Source organism: Mizuhopecten yessoensis, unplaced genomic scaffold, assembly GCF_002113885.1.
Source record: "Mizuhopecten yessoensis strain PY_sf001 unplaced genomic scaffold, ASM211388v2 scaffold6363, whole genome shotgun sequence".
NCBI lineage: Eukaryota > Metazoa > Mollusca > Bivalvia > Pectinida > Pectinidae > Mizuhopecten > Mizuhopecten yessoensis.
Genome location: NW_018406512.1, coordinates 475569 through 496358, shown reverse-complemented (window position 1 = coordinate 496358; position 20790 = coordinate 475569). Strand labels below are relative to the sequence as shown.

The following is a 20790-nucleotide window of genomic DNA, read 5'->3' as shown; positions in this document are numbered from 1 at the left end:
TGAGGAAATGTCTCTTGTTCTTACAGGATTGACACTGTCTGCAAATACGATGTTATGGAAAGATTTTAAGTGGAAAGATGGCTCCTCCTTAACGTTCGTCGAATGGTAGTATTAAAAAAAAAATATTATTTGTATTTTTTTATATCATTTTTGGCACTGAAAAAACTGATACTTCCACACACAGTGACATATATCAAAATTGATGTTTATCACAGAGTGAAAATACTGCTTATACCGTGAAATTGTCGCCACGTCAAACTTTGGTTTAAACTTTGTTTTATTCAAATTTTGTTTGACAATACATCGAAGTACATGTTTTATAGAACAGAAAAGGAAACAAAAACAAGTGTCGTGACACTTATGTAAATTTGTTTCCTGACTTTTTTTTTTTGGTTGATTTTGCCCTCCACATTTAATTACTATGTTTATTATGCTGTTTGCTTATATTAGCTGTAATGATTAGTTCGCTCTCATTACGGAGGGCGATAAAGGCGAAAATGAAGCAAATATATCCGGGTCTACAGTATCACTGCTTGAATTGACTGATCACAATGTCACTTTCTGTTCACTTCATTCAAAGCTCTAACAATGCTGTCAGGTACAGACGAAGCGACGGTATGATAAGTGGTTGTTTTAGTACATTGAAGTTCAATACACTTGGGTATTAATTGACTTACAAAATTGATGCCATATAAGAAATTCATACCAAAAATAACAGATAAAAGTATACTGGTGTCGTATATTCCATTCAAAATAGCTTGCAGCCTTAGTGTCAAGCTTGGGGTTATTAGATGACGTCAAAGATTACGTTATTTTTACCCGACGGTTTTGCTATAGTAAAATTGTCCTAATTGTAGCTTTTGTAAAATTAAATAGTCAAAGCAATTTCGTTTAATGACGTCAAAGGTTACGTTATTTTTTACCCGACGGTTTTGCTATAGTAAAATTGTCCTAATTGTAGCTTTTGTAAAATTAAATAGTCAAAGCAATTCCGTTGAAAATTACCTATAGTTTAATTGTTTTGCAGAATAAACCGATATTTTCACTCTGAAAAACTCGTGATTATTGTTGTTATGCTTATTTTACACCGAATGTTAGACGTTATGTCTATGTTTGGTATTCCAACAAACATTGCATACAACCGGTTCATATATTTGGTATTAAAGTTATTTGTTTGTGAAAAATGGACAAAATGTGAACTCTTCTTTGACGTAATGGACAAAATGTGAACTCTCCTTTGACGTAATGGACAAAATGTGAACTCTTCTTTGACGTGTTCCATTTGGACATTGAATTGTTTTATTAGATCAGTAAAAACTGTGTTTAGTAGAAGAAACACAAATCTATCAAAGTTCATCAATATATCTACATTGTATTTATGAGTTAATTTAATACCGCGTTCTCTTTAAAACACCCATGTAATAGGACCTACTGTAATCACAGATCCTAGCTTATTTGAAGTATCTTTAGACACATTTCATCAATCTAATGTGTTAGATTAATTGCAGACTAAAATAATTAACAAGGCATACACATTTTATCACCGCCAACGTGTCCATGCCTTGTGTCGATCCTCAGGAGAATGAGCATCGTTAATGTTTTCCAGCCTTACGTCCATCACGATAAAGACCATCAACATGTCTTCAAAAGGTTACATTTTATATACATTGTATAGATGAACATATATATTCTCATGTGAATAAAACGACGAACTGACCCCAACAAAATGCTGATATACATCACACATTAGGTTTAAACACAGTACGTGAACTTTGATTAGATCGATAGGTTAAACACAGTACGTGAACTTTGATTAGATCGATAGGTTAAACACAGTACGTGAACTTTGATTAGATCGATAGGTTAAACACAGTACGTGAACTTTGATTAGATCGATAGGTTAAAACACAGTACGTGAACTTTGATTAGATCGATAGGTTAAACACAGTACGTGAACTTTGATTAGATCGATAGGTTTAAACACAGTACGTGAACTTTGATTAGATCGATAGGTTAAACACAGTACGTGAACTTTGATTAGATCGATAGGTTTAAACACAGTACGTGAACTTTGATTAGATCGATAGGTTAAAACACAGTACGTGAACTTTGATTAGATCGATAGGTTAAACACAGTACGTGAACTTTGATTAGATCGATAGGTTTAAACACAGTACGTGAACTTTGATTAGATCGATAGGTTAAAACCAGTACGTGAACTTTGATTAGATCGATAGGTTTAAACACAGTACGTGAACTTTGATTAGATCGATAGGTTAAACACAGTACGTGAACTTTGATTAGATCGATAGGTTTAAACACAGTACGTGAACTTTGATTAGATCGATAGGTTAAAACACAGTACGTGAACTTTGATTAGATCGATAGGTTAAACACAGTACGTGAACTTTGATTAGATCGATAGGTTTAAACACAGTACGTGAACTTTGATTAGATCGATAGGTTAAACACAGTACGTGAACTTTGATTAGATCGATAGGTTTAAACACAGTACGTGAACTTTGATTAGATCGATAGGTTAAACACAGTACGTGAACTTTGATTAGATCGATAGGTTTAAACACAGTACGTGAACTTTGATTAGATCGATAGGTTTAAACACAGTACGTGAACTTTGATTAGATCGATAGGTTAAACACAGTACGTGAACTTTGATTAGATCGATAGGTTTAAACACAGTACGTGAACTTTGATTAGATCGATAGGTTTAAACACAGTACGTGAACTTTGATTAGATCGATAGGTTAAACACAGTACGTGAACTTTGATTAGATCGATAGGTTTAAACACAGTACGTGAACTTTGATTAGATCGATAGGTTAAACACAGTACGTGAACTTTGATTAGATCGATAGGTTTAAACACAGTACGTGAACTTTGATTAGATCGATAGGTTAAACACAGTACGTGAACTTTGATTAGATCGATAGGTTTAAACACAGTACGTGAACTTTGATTAGATCGATAGGTTAAACACAGTACGTGAACTTTGATTAGATCGATAGGTTTAAACACAGTACGTGAACTTTGATTAGATCGATAGGTTTAAACACAGTACGTGAACTTTGATTAGATCGATAGGTTAAACACAGTACGTGAACTTTGATTAGATCGATAGGTTTAAACACAGTACGTGAACTTTGATTAGATCGATAGGTTTAAACACAGTACGTGAACTTTGATTAGATCGATAGGTTAAACACAGTACGTGAACTTTGATTAGATCGATAGGTTTAAACACAGTACGTGAACTTTGATTAGATCGATAGGTTTAAACACAGTACGTGAACTTTGATTAGATCGATAGGTTAAACACAGTACGTGAACTTTGATTAGATCGATAGGTTTAAACACAGTACGTGAACTTTGATTAGATCGATAGGTTTAAACACAGTACGTGAACTTTGATTAGATCGATAGGTTAAACACAGTACGTGAACTTTGATTAGATCGATAGGTTTAAACACAGTACGTGAACTTTGATTAGATCGATAGGTTTAAACACAGTACGTGAACTTTGATTAGATCGATAGGTTAAACACAGTACGTGAACTTTGATTAGATCGATAGGTTTAAACACAGTACGTGAACTTTGATTAGATCGATAGGTTAAAACACAGTACGTGAACTTTGATTAGATCGATAGGTTAAACACAGTACGTGAACTTTGATTAGATCGATAGGTTTAAACACAGTACGTGAACTTTGATTAGATCGATAGGTTAAAACACAGTACGTGAACTTTGATTAGATCGATAGGTTAAACACAGTACGTGAACTTTGATTAGATCGATAGGTTTAAACACAGTACGTGAACTTTGATTAGATCGATAGGTTTAAACACAGTACGTGAACTTTGATTAGATCGATAGGTTAAACACAGTACGTGAACTTTGATTAGATCGATAGGTTTAAACACAGTACGTGAACTTTGATTAGATCGATAGGTTAAAACACAGTACGTGAACTTTGATTAGATCGATAGGTTAAACACAGTACGTGAACTTTGATTAGATCGATAGGTTTAAACACAGTACGTGAACTTTGATTAGATCGATAGGTTAAAACACAGTACGTGAACTTTGATTAGATCGATAGGTTAAACACAGTACGTGAACTTTGATTAGATCGATAGGTTTAAACACAGTACATGAACTTTGATTAGATCGATAGGTTTAAACACAGTACGTGAACTTTGATTAGATCAACTACACAATCGATGCGTTTCTTTCGTTACAATGTATAAACTGCATGATCAGAAAACAAATCTTTGTCATTGATTATCATTCATTTGAAGGACAAACACTTTTTATATACACAGTTGCTTGTAATCTATTCTTATTTAGTAGAAACCAATATTGTTTGTTGATGTTCATATCTTCATTATTAGACCAATCAGAAATGTGCATTAAAAAAAAAAAAAAAAAAAAAATTAACTGAATAATGTTTACACAACTTTAATAGGTGGACTTATATTGACGTCTTTTATTTAGATTTGTGGGTTTTTGTTTATTTTATTTTAATTAAAGAGGAAGCAAATGACGTCTTGTTTACACAGAAAAGTTGAAGTCAGTCAAGGTAACGCAGACAGTGCTACAATAAATCACCAGGTCCTGGACTACATGTAAAATGGAAATAGAATCAAATTATAACTGACCTATTAAACAGTGTAAATGCAGTTGAGCCTTGATATAACCTATTGTTATAATTCAGTATTCTAGTATTCCCTTTGTTGTCATTAAAATAATTTCTAATTAATATCGTGTTTTGTTTGTAAAGATACTTCTATTTTATGAACTAGTTGAGGCATTCAGTCATATGATGTTATATTTCCACCATATTCCATAATCGATTTTCCTAAATACTATGTGTGTTTAATTTTAGATTGACTGAGTAAGTAAAATAACGACAAATATACAAGATCATCATTACACAAAACAAACACAGAAGTTTAATGAAAACAGGAAAAGTCAGCAACAGGAGGAAAACAGAAACCAAAGCAAAAAGGAGTCATATCTTGAAAATTCTTTTTGTATTGTATTTCAGGTTCGGTTTTGGCCGATCAGCGTCCTCGTGTAAAAGATGTTTGGAGGAGGATGTCCCGTTGAGCCTCGGAATAAAATTCCACATGGACGCACCGCGGGTATGGCAGTGGACGAACAATCAGGATGTTGTGTGCGAGTGGCCAACACCACGAAATCTTACAGGTCAGGGTGTTGTCATGTATAGTAAATACCTGTAAAACCGATGATCTATCGTGTATCAAAGATATAACATTTTCTTGAAGGCACCAGACCACTTCACTTCCCGTGCTAAATATGAGTTTAACTCTGTCGTTATTACCAAGTGTTATCACTGATCAATTAATCAGACTATGAATACGTTACAGGAGTCAAAATCGTCCCAGCCAACACTACATACAAAGGAGACAAAGAGCTGTTCCGATGTAGGGAGTCCAGAGAGTACATCTCTACCGAGTTCGTGTGTGATACGGTCCGTGACTGTTTAGACCGATCGGACGAAGAGAACTGTGGTGAGTTCACACGGCTTACCTGTCTTATAGTTTTGCTCTTCATAACATTCGATACATTTCAGTGTATCTTCTGACACTGCTGTATGGCACCGTCATACCTGAGCTAACCGTTAGTGGTGTGTAATCAATAAAAGTTCTGCATGATTATTTTCTCACTAGGTTCTGGAAGTTACCTTTTCTTGAAGTCGCCTCTGGTTCTTTTCTTAGGAAAATCACTTATTGATGTTGCCTCTAGTTAAGGTTTCTTTTAAGGAAACTGCTTCCTAATGTTATCTGGAGGTGAATGCTTCCTGGTGTCGCCTTCTGGTTTAGTTTTTGTGTTGTTGAGTTGTCCACTTCCTAGTGTCACTTTCCTGTTAAGTTCTGGTGTTGTCAACGTTTTCATGTCGCCTCTGGTTATCTGCTTTGGGGAAACCACATCCCCAACATCGTGATGTCGTCTGTGGTTATGTTCTGGAGGTCACCACTTCCTCATGTTGCCTTCCGGTTAAGTTATTGTGTTGTCAACTTCCTGGTGTTGCCACTGATTATATTCCAGAAGTAACCACTTTCTTGTGTCGCGTCTGGAAACATTCTGGTGTTGTCCGATTCCTGGTTTTTCCTCTGATTATTTTCAGGCGGTAACCTCTTCTTGTTATCGCATCCTCCTTTTAAGTTCTGGTGTTGTTCATTTCCTGGTGCCGACTCTGCTTATGTTCTGGAGTAAACTACTTCCTTGTGTCGTTCTCTGGCAAATTCCTGGAGAAACCAACTCTCTTATGTTGTCCTCTGCTTATGTTCTGGAGTAAACTACTTCCTTGTGTCGTTCTCTGACAAATTTCTGGAGAAACCAACTCTCTTATGTTGTCCTCTGCTTATGTTCTGGAGGTAAACCACTTCCTGGTGTTGCCCCTGATTATGTTCTAGAGAAAACCACTTATCGGTGCCGTTCTGTGATTAAGTTGGAGATAACCACTTGGTGTCTACCTTTGGAAATATAATTCAGATATTTCTTGTGTCGTCTCTAATTCATGGATTTATGACGTAAAACATTTGTTTTGGTGAATTATTGATTTCTGTTTTTTTGACATCAATGTTAGGTAATTTAATGGAAAACTTCCAATGTGATCAGATTTCATAGTAAATTAATTCCGCATCAGAATGATAAACTTGTGATAATAAAATAGTGGCAAAATCTGTTCAAAGTTCTTCAATGAAAATTACATTAACATTAGTATATATCACCAATTTTGACTTAGCTGATTTAAATTTGACGAAGCTAATATTTTTTTAATATCGATGGTTGGACAATGATATTTTGTACCGGTCAACACCGTTTAAGTGACCGTGTATGGTACTTTTACAGGACCAGAATGCTCCGGGAGAAGTTTTCAATGTAATTGTGGAGGCTGTATCTCGGCGTCGAATGTTTGTGACTTTTACAAGGATTGCGGAGATGGATCAGACGAGGACAATTGTTGTACGTATCTTCCTTACACAAATGTATGAAGCAAAGATAAGTTAACAAATAGCAAATCAATTTGAGACCTTACACGTACATAGAAAACAGCAATGTGTGATTTAACGTAACAGGATTGGCTTTATTGACTTGTTCATTGAAGCAGCTAGGTTCCCTTCACCTTGTGAATCTATGGAAGGTTTATCGTTGTTCGTATTCACACAACAATCTTTTTCGTTGTAACACGCTACCTTAAACATAGAGATACTGTGAACGTTGTTCGTTATAACAGTCTGTCCTCCTCCCTGTGAGGTTAATTGACAATGCTGTTGGAGTTGTTGACTATAATCCATTGCCCTTCAACGTGAAGATAATATGATAACTAACTAATCTTATCTCAATGGTTGTGTGAACGTCGGTCATTGTAACAGACTACTCTAAAGTATGTGAATATCAAATAACCATATAATATCGCACTAACGAAAGTATTGGCATTGGTTTATAGTCCATCCTGAATCCTGTCCAGACGGTTACTGGCAATGTGATACCAAACAATGCATTCCGCCGTATGACGTATGTGATGGCGAGGTAGAATGTGCAGATGGCAGTGACGAAAAGGAGACATTATGTAAAGGTAGGTGTACTGCTACTTATTTCGTGTACACATGAACGGAAGGTAGATTCACTTTCACAACATAACAGTAATCTCGTGAATATATCTACAGTAGGTAAATTCACTGCTCAAATAGAACAATTTCCCGGAACATCAACTGTCACTTAACATCAATTACTGTCCCGGATTAACTAGCATGTTTTTCTAGCCTAAAGAGACCTATATGAGAGGATCAATAGCCTAGTTTACTCTGACATCGTTGTACTGGTCTAAAGTAACATTTGATGAGTGAAACACCTGCTCTAAACATGCATCCACGCACACAATCCAGTTACTTACATACGTCATGACGCTTGGCTGTGAACATCTAAGTCTTATTGCCATAAGTGATCAAGTTTCATGTATAGGCAAACCATAAGGCAGTTCCTATAAATATGGTTTCAATAACGAATAAAATATCTTCACTCGCTATTCACAAAAATGTGTAATCTTGTTTCGCAGAAATCATCACGCACTTTTCAAGGTCACAATTTTGAGCAAAATGCCGGACATCAATCGGAAACATACGAACCTGAACAAAATGTCGAAAAACTACATTCAAAAATGTAATTGAGTTGGTATTCTTACCTAGACTTTGACATCTGTTTTCCAGAGAATGAGTACGTCCCGACAGCGGACAGCTACAGGTGTACCAATCCTGACGTCATCTTTCCTTCAGCCAGACTGTGTGATATGACCATTGATTGTTTGGACGTTAAAGATGAAGACACCCAGAACGTGAAATGTCCTCGGCGTGTGTACTCGTGTGGAAGTTTGATGTTTTCGTCTGAAATAAACATAATAATAAACATGATATTGCTGTGAACATGGGACTTGTTGAATATGGTAAGATGATGGTTGAAAATCAACTGTGGTGAGAAAAACGCATTAAGTTGACAAAAATTGCGGTACACAACATAATAAAAAAAATATGAAATATATTTATTTTCGACCAATTAATTGATTAATAATTTAATTAAACGTTGTCGTTTTTTTCTATAACTACATCTTTTGTATTTCATGTGCTTTGAACATGATGCCATATTATTGTATAGCGGTTATATTTCCCAATGGTCTTAATTTCGCCTTATTCGCGCTTTGACTAATATCCGCGAATTCTAAACACCAGCGAAATTATCGAAAATGTTAACCACTTCCACGGACCTTATCACAACATTTTGAAAATACTAATAACCAAACGCTGTTATGCAGGAAAAAGTTTCATGTAACCTCAGTAAGTATATTGTCGGAATGCAGTAAGACGGGATTCAATTATAATTATCTCTACTCGAAATCATATGCGGTTATATTGTTCTTTAGAACAAAATTTGCTTGAATAACGTTTTAAGACATGCTTACTCATTCAAGTGTGTACTCTTCAGATTATAATACAGCTTGCATTTAAAAGCGCGTTCTATCTCTAAACGTTGACGTTTCACAACTTTTTATAGTGGCTTCCTATTCAAATCTGTTCAGATTATTTATGGTGTTGGCGGCATCTCTTTGTCAGTACTTACAAACCAGTACAAAATTACCACTGACAGGTAATCCCTGAACACTGTTTTTATTACAAATCTATCCGATTTTGGTCGCATCTATACAAATGGAGATAATTTGTAAGTGTAAGCCAGGGAAACATGAGGCTCCCAAAAGGGATAAGTAAATGTCCGTCGATTCGGTTATTGATTTTGGTAACCGGTTAACGGTCTTCACACCGAGTAAGCGGTTAACCGGCTAACCGTTGTCAATTCTAGTACAAACATAAAATGACATAATATCCGGTACTACTTTAAAGGATAAACTAAACCTATGTCTTAATTTTAAACATAGATGTACAACGTCGGTGAACCAATGTGAAACAAAAAATGAAATCGTATTCCAGTACAGGCATGCACCTGTTACTGGAACGGTTGATCGTGTTCATTCCATAACTAGGTGTGCTTTATCTTTAATACATAGTAACAGTATAATAGCATGTTTATAGAATGCGGTTGGTAATCATCGCAATGCTTTGCATTGATCACATTGACCTCAGACCATTATAACTGGCCTTACCCGGGCAAATTACGAACACGTGTAACTGCGCGCATTGGGATGTTTTCACGCAGGAATATTCTTATACGCTGAAAAGGTCAAAGGTCATGATGGCGATCCACGGGGGAAACGTTAACAAACATTATTTATGGAAGGAAATAAACGATTCCTGAATTCATGGTTGACTAGCTAGCTCGACATAGACATAACAGCAACAGATTGTATTTTCACGTCAATTTCAGGTTTCCACTTTCGGGATCAATAAGAAGAAAATGAAAAAGTTATATTTGACAAACTTTTAACTTTGTAACATATAGTTTTTGGGTAACACTAGAGCGTGAAATGTTTTAAGTACAGCAATACCAACTCCAGGCCAAATGATAAAAACCAAAACGATGCGCTGTATGCCGAATAATGCTTATACACACACAAGTTTACGAACCTTCAAAGGTGGCCAGCAAAGACGGTTTTGAGGTTATTTTAAGCCAATATTGAGCAATAAGCTGGTTGTTGCAGTTTGTAAATTAAACACAATCTGGACACCGTATAAGAGTAGCTTTAGGAAAAAGTAATTGAATCCGTGAATTTCGCTGATATGCGGGGTGATGTACTTTAGTTATTGATATAAAATATGAAGTAATTTATTATGCAGTCAGTTAGCGTACATATGCAACGCTATTTAGTAGTTTTTACAATATCCGTACTTCAATAAGTGGTCACATATTGACAATCAAACGCTTTATATGTATATTGAAGGAGCAACGCAAGTGACGTGTAGTGCAGAGACCGACGGGAACAGTATGGCTACTAAATGGCCGTTCGATAAAGAGTTAGCCTCAAGATCTGTATCAACTTATTCTGGGAAACTTCTCGTCTCAGATGCTGTTTGGATAGACATATACACAGCTTCATTTACTGCGATAAAGTATGTCAATTTGAAAACACAGCTGAAGTTGATATCCATGGCAACGTCGTGTGTACAATACGTTCGGACGTGTGTAAACGTCATGGGGAGAGCAAAGGGTGACGTCACAATAGAGTGGATATCCGGTGGGAATGAGGATCACATAAACTCCTTAAACATCACTGTTAAAAGCTGTTCGGGTTATTGCTCATTAACAGAGTAAGTAGGATAGCTACAACACTGCACTGGTATAGACGATAGAATCTTCAAATAGAAAAGTCTAACATAATTAACAAAACTGTAGCAAATATTTGTTAAATTTGTCTGTATACTAATATCCTGTGTGTGTCATTAATTTTCTTCAAAAAAAAGCAAGATGATATTGCATTCAGATTAAGAAATTAACCTTAATCTTAACGAAAATAGGGCAAATTATTGTTATGTTTAGTAAACTTCTATACATGTTGTCTTCAGATGTAAGTTAAACCCATCCGTACAAGGCGCACAAATTCCAAGCTCGCTGGATGAAGCCGAAATGTATAGCTGGGAGGTCGTTAAAGACAAGAATAAACTCCCAATCAGAAAGGTGAAAGCGAACAACGTGATTATCATAGGAATATCCCCACTGATTTGTACTGAAGGTAAAAACAAACATCAATGAAATTTAATCATTAACATTGAGGTTTTCTATAGTTCAAGTAGAAAAGAACATGAAATTTACATTCCTCGATTAATGTAGAAAATAATATACAAAAAGAAAAGAATACACAAGAATTGCTGAACCCTGACGGCCGTTTTCGACTGTTTCAATTGTTCAAAAATGAAACATATCTTTACGTAATAGTTCGGAATGCTTTAAATCTATACCAAGTGAAAATAATGGAAATCTAACATATAAAACATGAATAAGTAAAATTAACTTTTGCTCACTATTGTGCCTTGTTGTTTTGTTGTCACTACTCCAGTTCTCCTTATGAGCACATGGAATTACTTTGATTTGAGTGAGACTTACATTGCAATGCCAGTAAAGACGCTTACATTTCCGGAACACATAGTCTTATTCTCCTGGTTTATATGCCTACCTCAACATCACAGTGTGTAGTTTCATATATACAGTTCTTTTGTTTTAGTAACCCCATTCATCTTCAGTACAGATAAAGTACAAATTTCTTAGCAAACCAGTCTTGTCGATTTTCATTAATCTGATTTTGAACTTGGTTCCTAGTATCCTGCAGTTAGTAAAGGCATTTTAAATCTAGGTGCTATCATTTGTTTTGTGACGTAAGCAACATTAGACATTATATTAGCTGTATTAATTCCCTCTAACTATTGGATTTCATGTTGATGGGCATCATTAATCATCATCAGCTATTGACTTTCTTATTTTCCAGATGCATCTGATGTCAATCCTATATATGCGGAGGAACCTAAATATTGCAAAAATGGCATGGTATATTATCCACGTAATACATGTTTAATGGATTTCGACCCAACTGGGGAGCCTACAGGCTGTCGTGACCTCACTCATCTTCAAGATTGTGGTAAATCTAAACTGACAAAATGTATCTCTTTATTTGTGTGTGTATATTTTATTATGATACATTGCGCGTAAATATCGCGTTAATTCTATCCAAAAGTATTCATGTAAAATATAGCGTTTACGGTTGGCAGATAAAAAAAATCCAAAGAAACTTTGGTTATGAAAACTTGCTTTGACGTTGTTTAATATGTGACACCTGCATGTGATGCATTTTATATCGACAGGAGATTTCGAGTGTCCTGAAAACTACGTTAAATGCCCTGGGTCATTCTGTCTCCATCTGAGGTTTGTGTGTGATGGTACAAGTCATTGTCCAGGCCAAGAGGATGAGCTGGATTGTGGTTAGTTCATTTGAAATGTAAAGGAAAACAATATATGTATTAGTGTTTCGTCTTTCTGTTAATACAGTTTTGTGATTAAACCAAATATGGAAACATTTCTAAAATTCCAAGATAAGTATAAATATAAATTCTAGAAATCAATGGATTAAATTGAACAACAGAGGAATTAGAAGCTGTCATTTTGGTAGCTATTTGTATAACACATAGTGTGATGTTAACCTAAAATGGCAAAAGTCCAGGTTTATATCCCCTGTTTATTGTATGTCAATATGATACCAACATTTTTGAGGTGATGTCAAAGCTTATTGTTATTCAATGCATTTTACATTTGGTAAAACCAAATAGGGAAAGTTACAGATATGATTTGTATCCTTCGACGGCAGGAATTGTACATTTAGCATATTTTTTGTATTTATTTTTGTCCATTTGAACCGCCTGATATTAATCGATAACAGTGATTGTGTGTGTGTCGCAATTTTCTATTACCACAGTTAAGCGTGCATTTTATCAACCTAAGCATATCTTACACAATGTCATATAAGCTGAACCATGGACGAAGAGAAAATGTAGACAACAAAAGAAATATGAATATGTAGAATGAAACTACAATCGAACAAAAGTAATTTAATGCGATTCAATCAAGATTGCATCATATAGGAGAATCAATCCTTTATTAATAAATCTAACCATGTACATTTAGATATAATGCAGTCGCACATAACTCTAAAAAGCAAAGTTTCTTTTATCGATTTGAAATCATATATGGTGTGTTCACAATCAAGAAGTTTAATGCCGTGTCGATGATACACTTTACGCCATGTTTTCCAGACAGCATGACGTGTGATGGACACTACCGATGCCATGTGAACAGAAAATGCATCCCCTTCAATCAACTCTGTGATGGCGTCCAGCAGTGCCGTAGGAACGACGATGAACTTAATTGCAGTCCGCATTGTCCAGAGAACTGTGATTGCCATGGCATGACCTTCAAATGTGAAAGTGGTTCGGACATCATCACTTTAAATCAGATTCACAGTCACGCTCGATGGATTGATCTAAAAGCCAACATGTCTAACATGCGTCCTCATGTACCGGCCCATTTCCCACTCCTTACTACGCTCCTGCTACGGGAATGTTCCATACGTGAACTCCTGGTAGATGGACAGGCCATATTTCAGTACATACCTACTCTTCGGTACTTGGATTTATCATCAAACAGGATAGAAGAGTTATCTGACCAAACATTTCAGAGCGTCACTACACTGAAGACACTAATCTTAAGTAATAATCCTTTGTCTCGCATCAACGAAAATGTTTTTCACGGCTTGAAATCTTTAAATAATCTGCAAATAACACACACATCACTTAAGCACTTGCAAAATGAAGTCTCTTCACTGTCCATTCTGACAGGTATGCCGACACTAGAATATCTAGACCTGTCCTTCAATTTAATAGAGAATATCCCAAAAAGGGTATTTGCTGAATTATTTTCATTGAAATATCTTAATCTCAGTCACAATCCACTCACGTCTATCGACATCTCGGCGTTCTACGGATTGCATGTCCTTCGCGATCTAAGATTTACACATACAAACATGCAACAAATCCGGAAAGGACTTTTTGACAACTTCAAGTCATTGATATATCTCAATGTCAGTGAAGGTCATATTCAGGACATTCAAAAAGATGTATTTGTAAATCTTGGAAGCCTACAAGCTCTTGATATTCAACAAAATGACCTGGAAATACACGAATTTATGTTTAAAGGTCTCAACAATTTAGCATTCCTTTATACAGACTCATATAAAATGTGTTGCATTAAACCGGAATCTGTTGCCAATAGTAACTGCTTCGCACCGGAAGAGTCCATTTCGTCTTGTTCCAACCTTGTAGGTCTCGGCATACTTAGGGTATTTCTCTGGATCATTGGAGTAACAGCAGTGGTGGGAAACTTATTTGTGATATTGTACCGTACCTTTGTAGACAGAAAGCACATAAAGAAAAGTTATTCTTTGCTTGTTATCAACTTGAGTATATCTGACTTTTTGATGGGGGTATATATGTTGATCATTGCTTCCGTAGACACTCATTACAGTGGCAGGTATGTCTCATATGACAAAGAGTGGAGGGAAAGTGCCCTTTGTGCCACAGCCGGCATCATATCTATGATATCTAGCGAGATGTCAACCTTCATTATCTTCTTAATAACCATCGATAGGTTCATCGCCATTGTCTTTCCTTTATCCAGGAACAAATTAACCTGGAGAAGTGCTACGGTAGTGATCACCATTTTCTGGTTTGTAACATTCGGAATTGCCGTTGCTCCTCAGGCTTTTTTCCAGTCCTACTTTAAAGGAGAATTCTATTCAAGATCGGCAGTGTGTCTTGCTCTGCCACTAACCGGAGAACAGTCGGCAGGAGACGAGTATGCAGTCGCCGTTTTCATCGGAATGAACAGTTTGGTTTTCCTTCTTATTGTAATAGCACAGGTATATATCTTCAGAACAATGAAGGGCAGCGGGACTCTGGCCGTTACACAGAACCGTCGGACGGAAATCGAGCTCGCCAAATCTCTGTTCCTGGTTGTGGCGACAGACTTTTGTTGCTGGTTCCCGATTGGAGTCATAGGTCAGTATACATTTAATGTACATCAATAAAAACGGCCAAAGTATTAGGACACAGCACTGTCATTGTAACCAATCAAAGGTATGGAACTTTTGAAAATCCTTTTCAATTATATACTGATACAAGCAATGCACATATATATTACTAGTATAAGAACAAAGTTATGATGAGTGCATGACTTTCATAAATCAATGTTATTTCGGGAGTCAAAGTTTCCCTAACCTAGTCTAGAAGAACAGATCACATTTTCTTCCACATTATTTCTACATTAATACACCAAATCACATGTCAGAATATGTTTAGTTTTGAACGATACAGCTGATTTTCCTAGTTGTTAACGGAGCTAAAATTGTCAAAATATGCATGTATATGTGTGTGTGGATATGTGAGTAGCTTTTATGGACGTTTTGGAGGTAGGTCTGTTTTCGTGATGAAATTAATAGTATTTAATAACTGCTAATGTGAGCATGGCATTTATTGAACATCTAGGGAAAAGGGAAGCTGAATGTTTGATATTTTACCTTCAAAATATGCCAACCAGCCTCTTTCTACAATTAATACCCTTTTTATGGATTCATAAATGTTCTAGGTTTTATGAAATGACTATTTCACAATACTTCAGTATTTTTTATGTCATGACGTTTTGAAATGTTAGTAGTTAATGCTCTGATGTTTAATATTCACAATAACCACTGAAATATTAAATGTTAACTAACACACACAAATAAAAAAAATGAATTGAAAAGAAAAAAAGAAAGAGAACTTAAACAGAGAATTATTCTTAATGTAACTCTAATCGGACGTAACCTTGTAAAAGAATCAAATATGTTTGGTTAGTATCTGACATATCAACATAAACGTTATATACTTTTGAGTTACCGTGAGCTTTACTATTGGTGTAAAGCCGAAGAGCATTATTTTTAAAACAGCTATAAAAACGTTTTGAAATATGCTTCGAAGGATATTATATTGATATACATATATTTTCTTCCTGTAATTGTATAAATTTATATTACATCAACCTGTTTATGTTTTTGAACGAGTCCTTGTTTTCTTTTCTTTTTCAAATCATGTATGTTTTATTAATCTGTTTTTTTTAATGAAGTTTCTTTCCTAATTGCAACTTGTTTTTACAAATACAAAACATATTTCAGGAGTGTGGGCCCAGACGGGAGGGGCGGTGTCTCCCGACGTGTATGCCTGGGTGATGGTACTGGTTCTCCCCATAAACTCCGCCATCAACCCGTTCCTTTACACATACACCTACATCAAGAGGAAGAGGCCGACCTCTAGTGTAAGACTCACGATTTAAATATACTGATTGTCTCTGTCAGCATTTCGATAGAACTTGCTACATTCCACTGGATAGTCCACGATGTACTACAATGTATAAATTCGCTTTCCAGTTAAGTGTTATGCTATGCCTCATTTCCGAATGTAGGTTCGTATTACATGGTATATAATGTTACAGGTATCTTTTGAATTTACACCATACCGCCAACAAAAGAGCAACATCATAACCAAATTGTCAAAATAGAAAGCCTTTAGAAAAAGAGAGCATCCTCCACCGAGGAGACGGCGACACTAGATGACATCGGGAGTAGTAATGCACCACATGTGGTGACCGTCTTGATCTTAAACATAGTGAACAAGACATAAATCATGGTGAACTAAATTCATTCTGGCATTGTTTACAGGGAAAGGTGAAGGATAAATTAAGAGTATTTAGAGTAGGATTTGTCAACGTTCCATGTGTTTTTGAGTTTTACAGCCACATTCCACTTTTGTGCTATTTCTACATATGTTTTTGAGTTTTACAGCCACATTCCAATTTTGTGCTGTTTCTACATATGTTTTGGACACTTTTGATACCACTTACGAGTGTTAAATAAACGAAATGGCCGAATGGTTCAGTTCAAACGTTTACTTTATTCGGCTTTCTGCACGGATATACTAACTGTTTCAAATTGGTAACTGCTAACCAAAACCAAACTTTTACAATTACGTGTATGTTATATATCTATGTTGTATATCTATGTTATATATCTATGTTATATATGTTATATATCTATGTTATATATATATATGATATATATATATGTTATATATATTTGTTTTATATCTGTCATGTTTATTTTGTGTCTATTTTATAAAGTCCAAGCGAAGCTCCACGAGTTTTACGACCGACAAAGGTAGTATACTAGGATCTACCAGAAACAACCATGAGAGATTTTACGGTAGAGTATTAACGTTATCACTTACATAACCCACCCAGTCCCATCCTCGATATCCAGGGGTTACGATCACTTTCGTTCTCTACACCCCTGGAATATGTCATAGCAAAAATGAAGGCCCGCGGCTAGTTATTTGATTGGGGTCAGGTAACAAAAACCACTGACCAATCGCTAGGCTGATACCTGTCCTTTGAAGATTACAAAGGAGCGATGCCGACTTCAAAACCTGTCATTGTTTACCGTTACGCTACCGCAAGATTCTTTTGATGCACATCAAAGGACCAGACTAGTCTTCTCGTCTCATCCACAAGGTGCTGCACACTGAGCCTGACATATTCCAGGGGTGCAGAGAGCGTAAGTAGCCCCTGGATATCGAGAATGACCCAGTTATAGCTTACTACGATATCGACACATAAAAAGTACAGAAGTGTCAACAAAATTATAATACGAACTCAAAATCAGTAAAAGTAATGCAAAATATGAACAAAGAACGATTTACATGGAGAAACAAACAGAATCAGACCAGGTGTTCCGGAAGGGTAAACGTCTTCTGCTTCATCGATGACGTTCACCATGTATGTCTAATCTAAGTAATTTCACGTCCTCACAGCGAGAACTCATGTAGTGACAATAAAACCAAAATGCACTGCAATGAGATCAACGTCACTGATGCTAAAGAAAATATCTCATCACGTAACTGTTTTTTATTTCTAGTCTTAAGTTTCATCAAGTGTGATATTACCAGGAACAGGGCAATGTTAAAGTGAGCCAAGGTCAAGGTCACTGTTGTATTTTTAAATCAAAGGCTCATTTCTGTATCAACTTCATTTCAGGAAAGATTTTCATCAAACCTAAAACAATATTCAAAAGTGAGAAAACCTCGAATTAGGAGATCGTGTCTTAAGTTGTCAATGTCAGATTCATAGTTACAACTCTAGCAGAACGGATTTGTGTCCAACTTATACAAAACTCAAGTATTAACGGAAGCCATTATGAAAGTCGCCATGATTCAAGAGACTTATTGCCTCTATCGATTTTGATCCGATTTTATACAAAAGTCAGGTTCAATATATGGGAATATCTCGGACCAGTTCTTGTCTTTGGATGATAAGGTCAAGTTTCATTAAGATATAGGCTACTATTATGGGAAATATAGCATCACTGTAGCGTCTTTCTTTCTTAAAACCTTCATATATGAACGGAATGTATCCAACCGCCAGATTTCTATATACTTATCAAGACCGCGCAAAATAAATGAGTGCTTTCTGATTTGTTAGAAAAGCACAAGTGTGTGGTCTTGCTTTTATCACATACATGTACCTTCCGTATTTGGTAGAGATCGATAAAAAGATTTAATAAACTTTGTATTTTTTTGCAAATACCGGGAACTTTTCAGTTCGCCATGACAAGGATATTCCCATAAAAAGTAGTTCCGGCTAGTAGGTAAATACAACATTTCGTATTGCACATGTGCGATACAGAACGTTGTATTTCATGGTCTGAAAATTGCTTGTATTACTATAACAGGATTCAACAGGTATGTGATAAAATAAGATGTAATGTACATTGTTAGATAATTAAGTTGCTGTAGTGAAGTGTTATCATAGAACTGTATGCAAGATGCATCACAAGGCTCTCAAACAAAATGTTGTGCACTCTATATTGTTTGTTGGCAATAATGTACAATTCTTATTTACACGCATAGTCATCAATTTATATACATTTGTAAATTCAAAACATTTTTAATGTCTCTTAAGTGAAAAAAACAAAATCGATAACATTTAAATGATTTTCCTATTTCTCATAGCAACAAATCATTTATCATATGGAGGCTTTGTAAAAATATCATAAAAATGTCCTATACATATATATATACATTTTCTATGCATTGATGACCATGAATCCTCCTTAAATACCGGTAGAAATTTAAAAAAAGAATCAATTAGAAAAAACAGCACGTGATTACATAAGTGTGTATGAAAGTTATGAATTGAATAACTCTTGTCAATGGTCCATTGTAGTTGAGCGATGTCGATTATATTTATTATATTATCACAATATTCTTTAATGAAATGTCGCATTATTTTGTTTTAAGACTTCGAGCAGACAAATGCGTTGAAGGAAATATACTTCAGTAACTTGTTTGAAAGGAAGAAGAGAGAAGTTTCCCTGGAGTCGTATATCAGTGTCCACTTGCTGTCTCCTGGGGAGGCCTTTCAGATAGCACGACATGTAATCAAATCCGTCTCCTTCCTGCACGCCCGAGGAATCCTTCACGGAGACGTGTCCAAGGAGCGTGTCTTCATTACAAAGAACCGCAAGGTACATGTGTGTAAAAGGTTGGGTTTGGCTTGGTTTTATTTTGTTTAACGTCCTATCAACAACTAAGGTCATTTGGGGACGTGCCTCCATGTGTGTTGTGTATGCATACTCCCGTGTGTGTGTGCCGGAGACAGGAGATGTTGGTGTATTAAAATGAACGCTTATTAATTCATTGATATTATTTACTAGTCCGATTGTTAAATTTGATAATACCTCGGACATGACGTTCTTGTAGTGAGCCAATTAAGGTCAGTGTCAATTATATATCTATAATAATAGTTACATTAGTTTTATTTTCTATATTTATAGAAAAAACTAAAAGGAACTTAATCCTATTCAAATAATTATAATTAAAAGATATTTAAAAAAAGAAAAAGTGTGTAGATATATGCATCATTGTCATAACAACTAATGTCAAGTCGCTTATACATGTATATTGATTAAAATGATTAATAGAACTTTAAAAAATAATATCCGTTTAGGCATTTATAGCCATGCTTATGATATCATTCATTACATGGTAAGTGGTTCGTTTGTCACCAACACCAATCAAAGCGTCTATCGTAACATATATATAAATCAAGGCCTGGCAAAGTCAATTAATTACGATTTTTCTGGTTTAAAAAACAGTCGTTGCTTCCCTTGATTTGTTTAATTGATGTATATTAAATCAAGCATTACCTGGACGATCCCACGTTCCTCTTCAGACCCCTATTCGACTGCAATGTTTTATACCCTTTGAAACCACTCTTAAGTAATACTACTTGCGTATAAAACCAACTGTTTTAAAGAACAAAGACAATTTTCGGTTGTATATCCAACAACACCCTCAGTAAAGTGTTATGCTACAATAACAAGGTTTTGTGTGTTCTTTTTAAATGTGATTATATATGTTAAAACTAAGCAACTCGATTTCTGTTACTTTGTCAGATTGTTACCGGTGCTACACTTGTGATGGACGCCAAGTTGGTATCACTACAACACGAGGGACCCCATGTGGACATCCAACAATATGGGATGCTAGTGAAGACCCTTCTCCGGAGACTGGACAAACGTTAGGGTGGCCGAGTCTTAGAGGACCCTTCTCCGGAGACTGGACAAACGTTAGGGTGGCTTAGTCTTAGAGGACCCTTCTCAGGAGACTGG

At 35.7% G+C, this 20790-nt stretch overlaps 2 protein-coding genes across 2 annotated transcripts in view; both read left to right on the top strand.

Moving 5' to 3' along the window:
* Positions 1-8469, top strand: part of LOC110452034 — a 27805-nt gene extending 19336 nt beyond the window's left edge. Inside the window, exons 5-10 of the mRNA XM_021500296.1 lie at positions 27-105; positions 5068-5228; positions 5411-5554; positions 6900-7013; positions 7498-7626; positions 8258-8469. Coding sequence (XP_021355971.1) covers positions 27-105; positions 5068-5228; positions 5411-5554; positions 6900-7013; positions 7498-7626; positions 8258-8469 — 839 coding nt within the window. The remainder of the gene's footprint in view (positions 1-26; positions 106-5067; positions 5229-5410; positions 5555-6899; positions 7014-7497; positions 7627-8257) is intronic.
* On the top strand, positions 8463-20790 carry LOC110452030 (relaxin receptor 2-like). Its single transcript, XM_021500291.1, has 10 exons — positions 8463-8490; positions 10435-10801; positions 11057-11223; positions 11974-12123; positions 12347-12463; positions 13292-15091; positions 16243-16382; positions 17244-17325; positions 19418-19644; positions 20575-20790. The coding sequence occupies exons 1-10, from the start codon at positions 8472-8474 to the stop codon at positions 20701-20703; spliced, it is 3198 nt and encodes a 1065-aa protein (XP_021355966.1). The 5' UTR covers positions 8463-8471; the 3' UTR covers positions 20704-20790.

What these genes read in the sequence shown, in the direction of transcription:
- LOC110452030 (XM_021500291.1), top strand. An exon ending in AGAGGATGAGCTGGATTGTG is followed by an intron (nt 12,464 to 13,291) that starts GTTAGTTCATTT and finishes CATGTTTTCCAG; the next exon opens with ACAGCATGACGTGTGATGGA. An exon ending in CAACCATGAGAGATTTTACG is followed by an intron (nt 17,326 to 19,417) that starts GTAGAGTATTAA and finishes TTTTGTTTTAAG; the next exon opens with ACTTCGAGCAGACAAATGCG.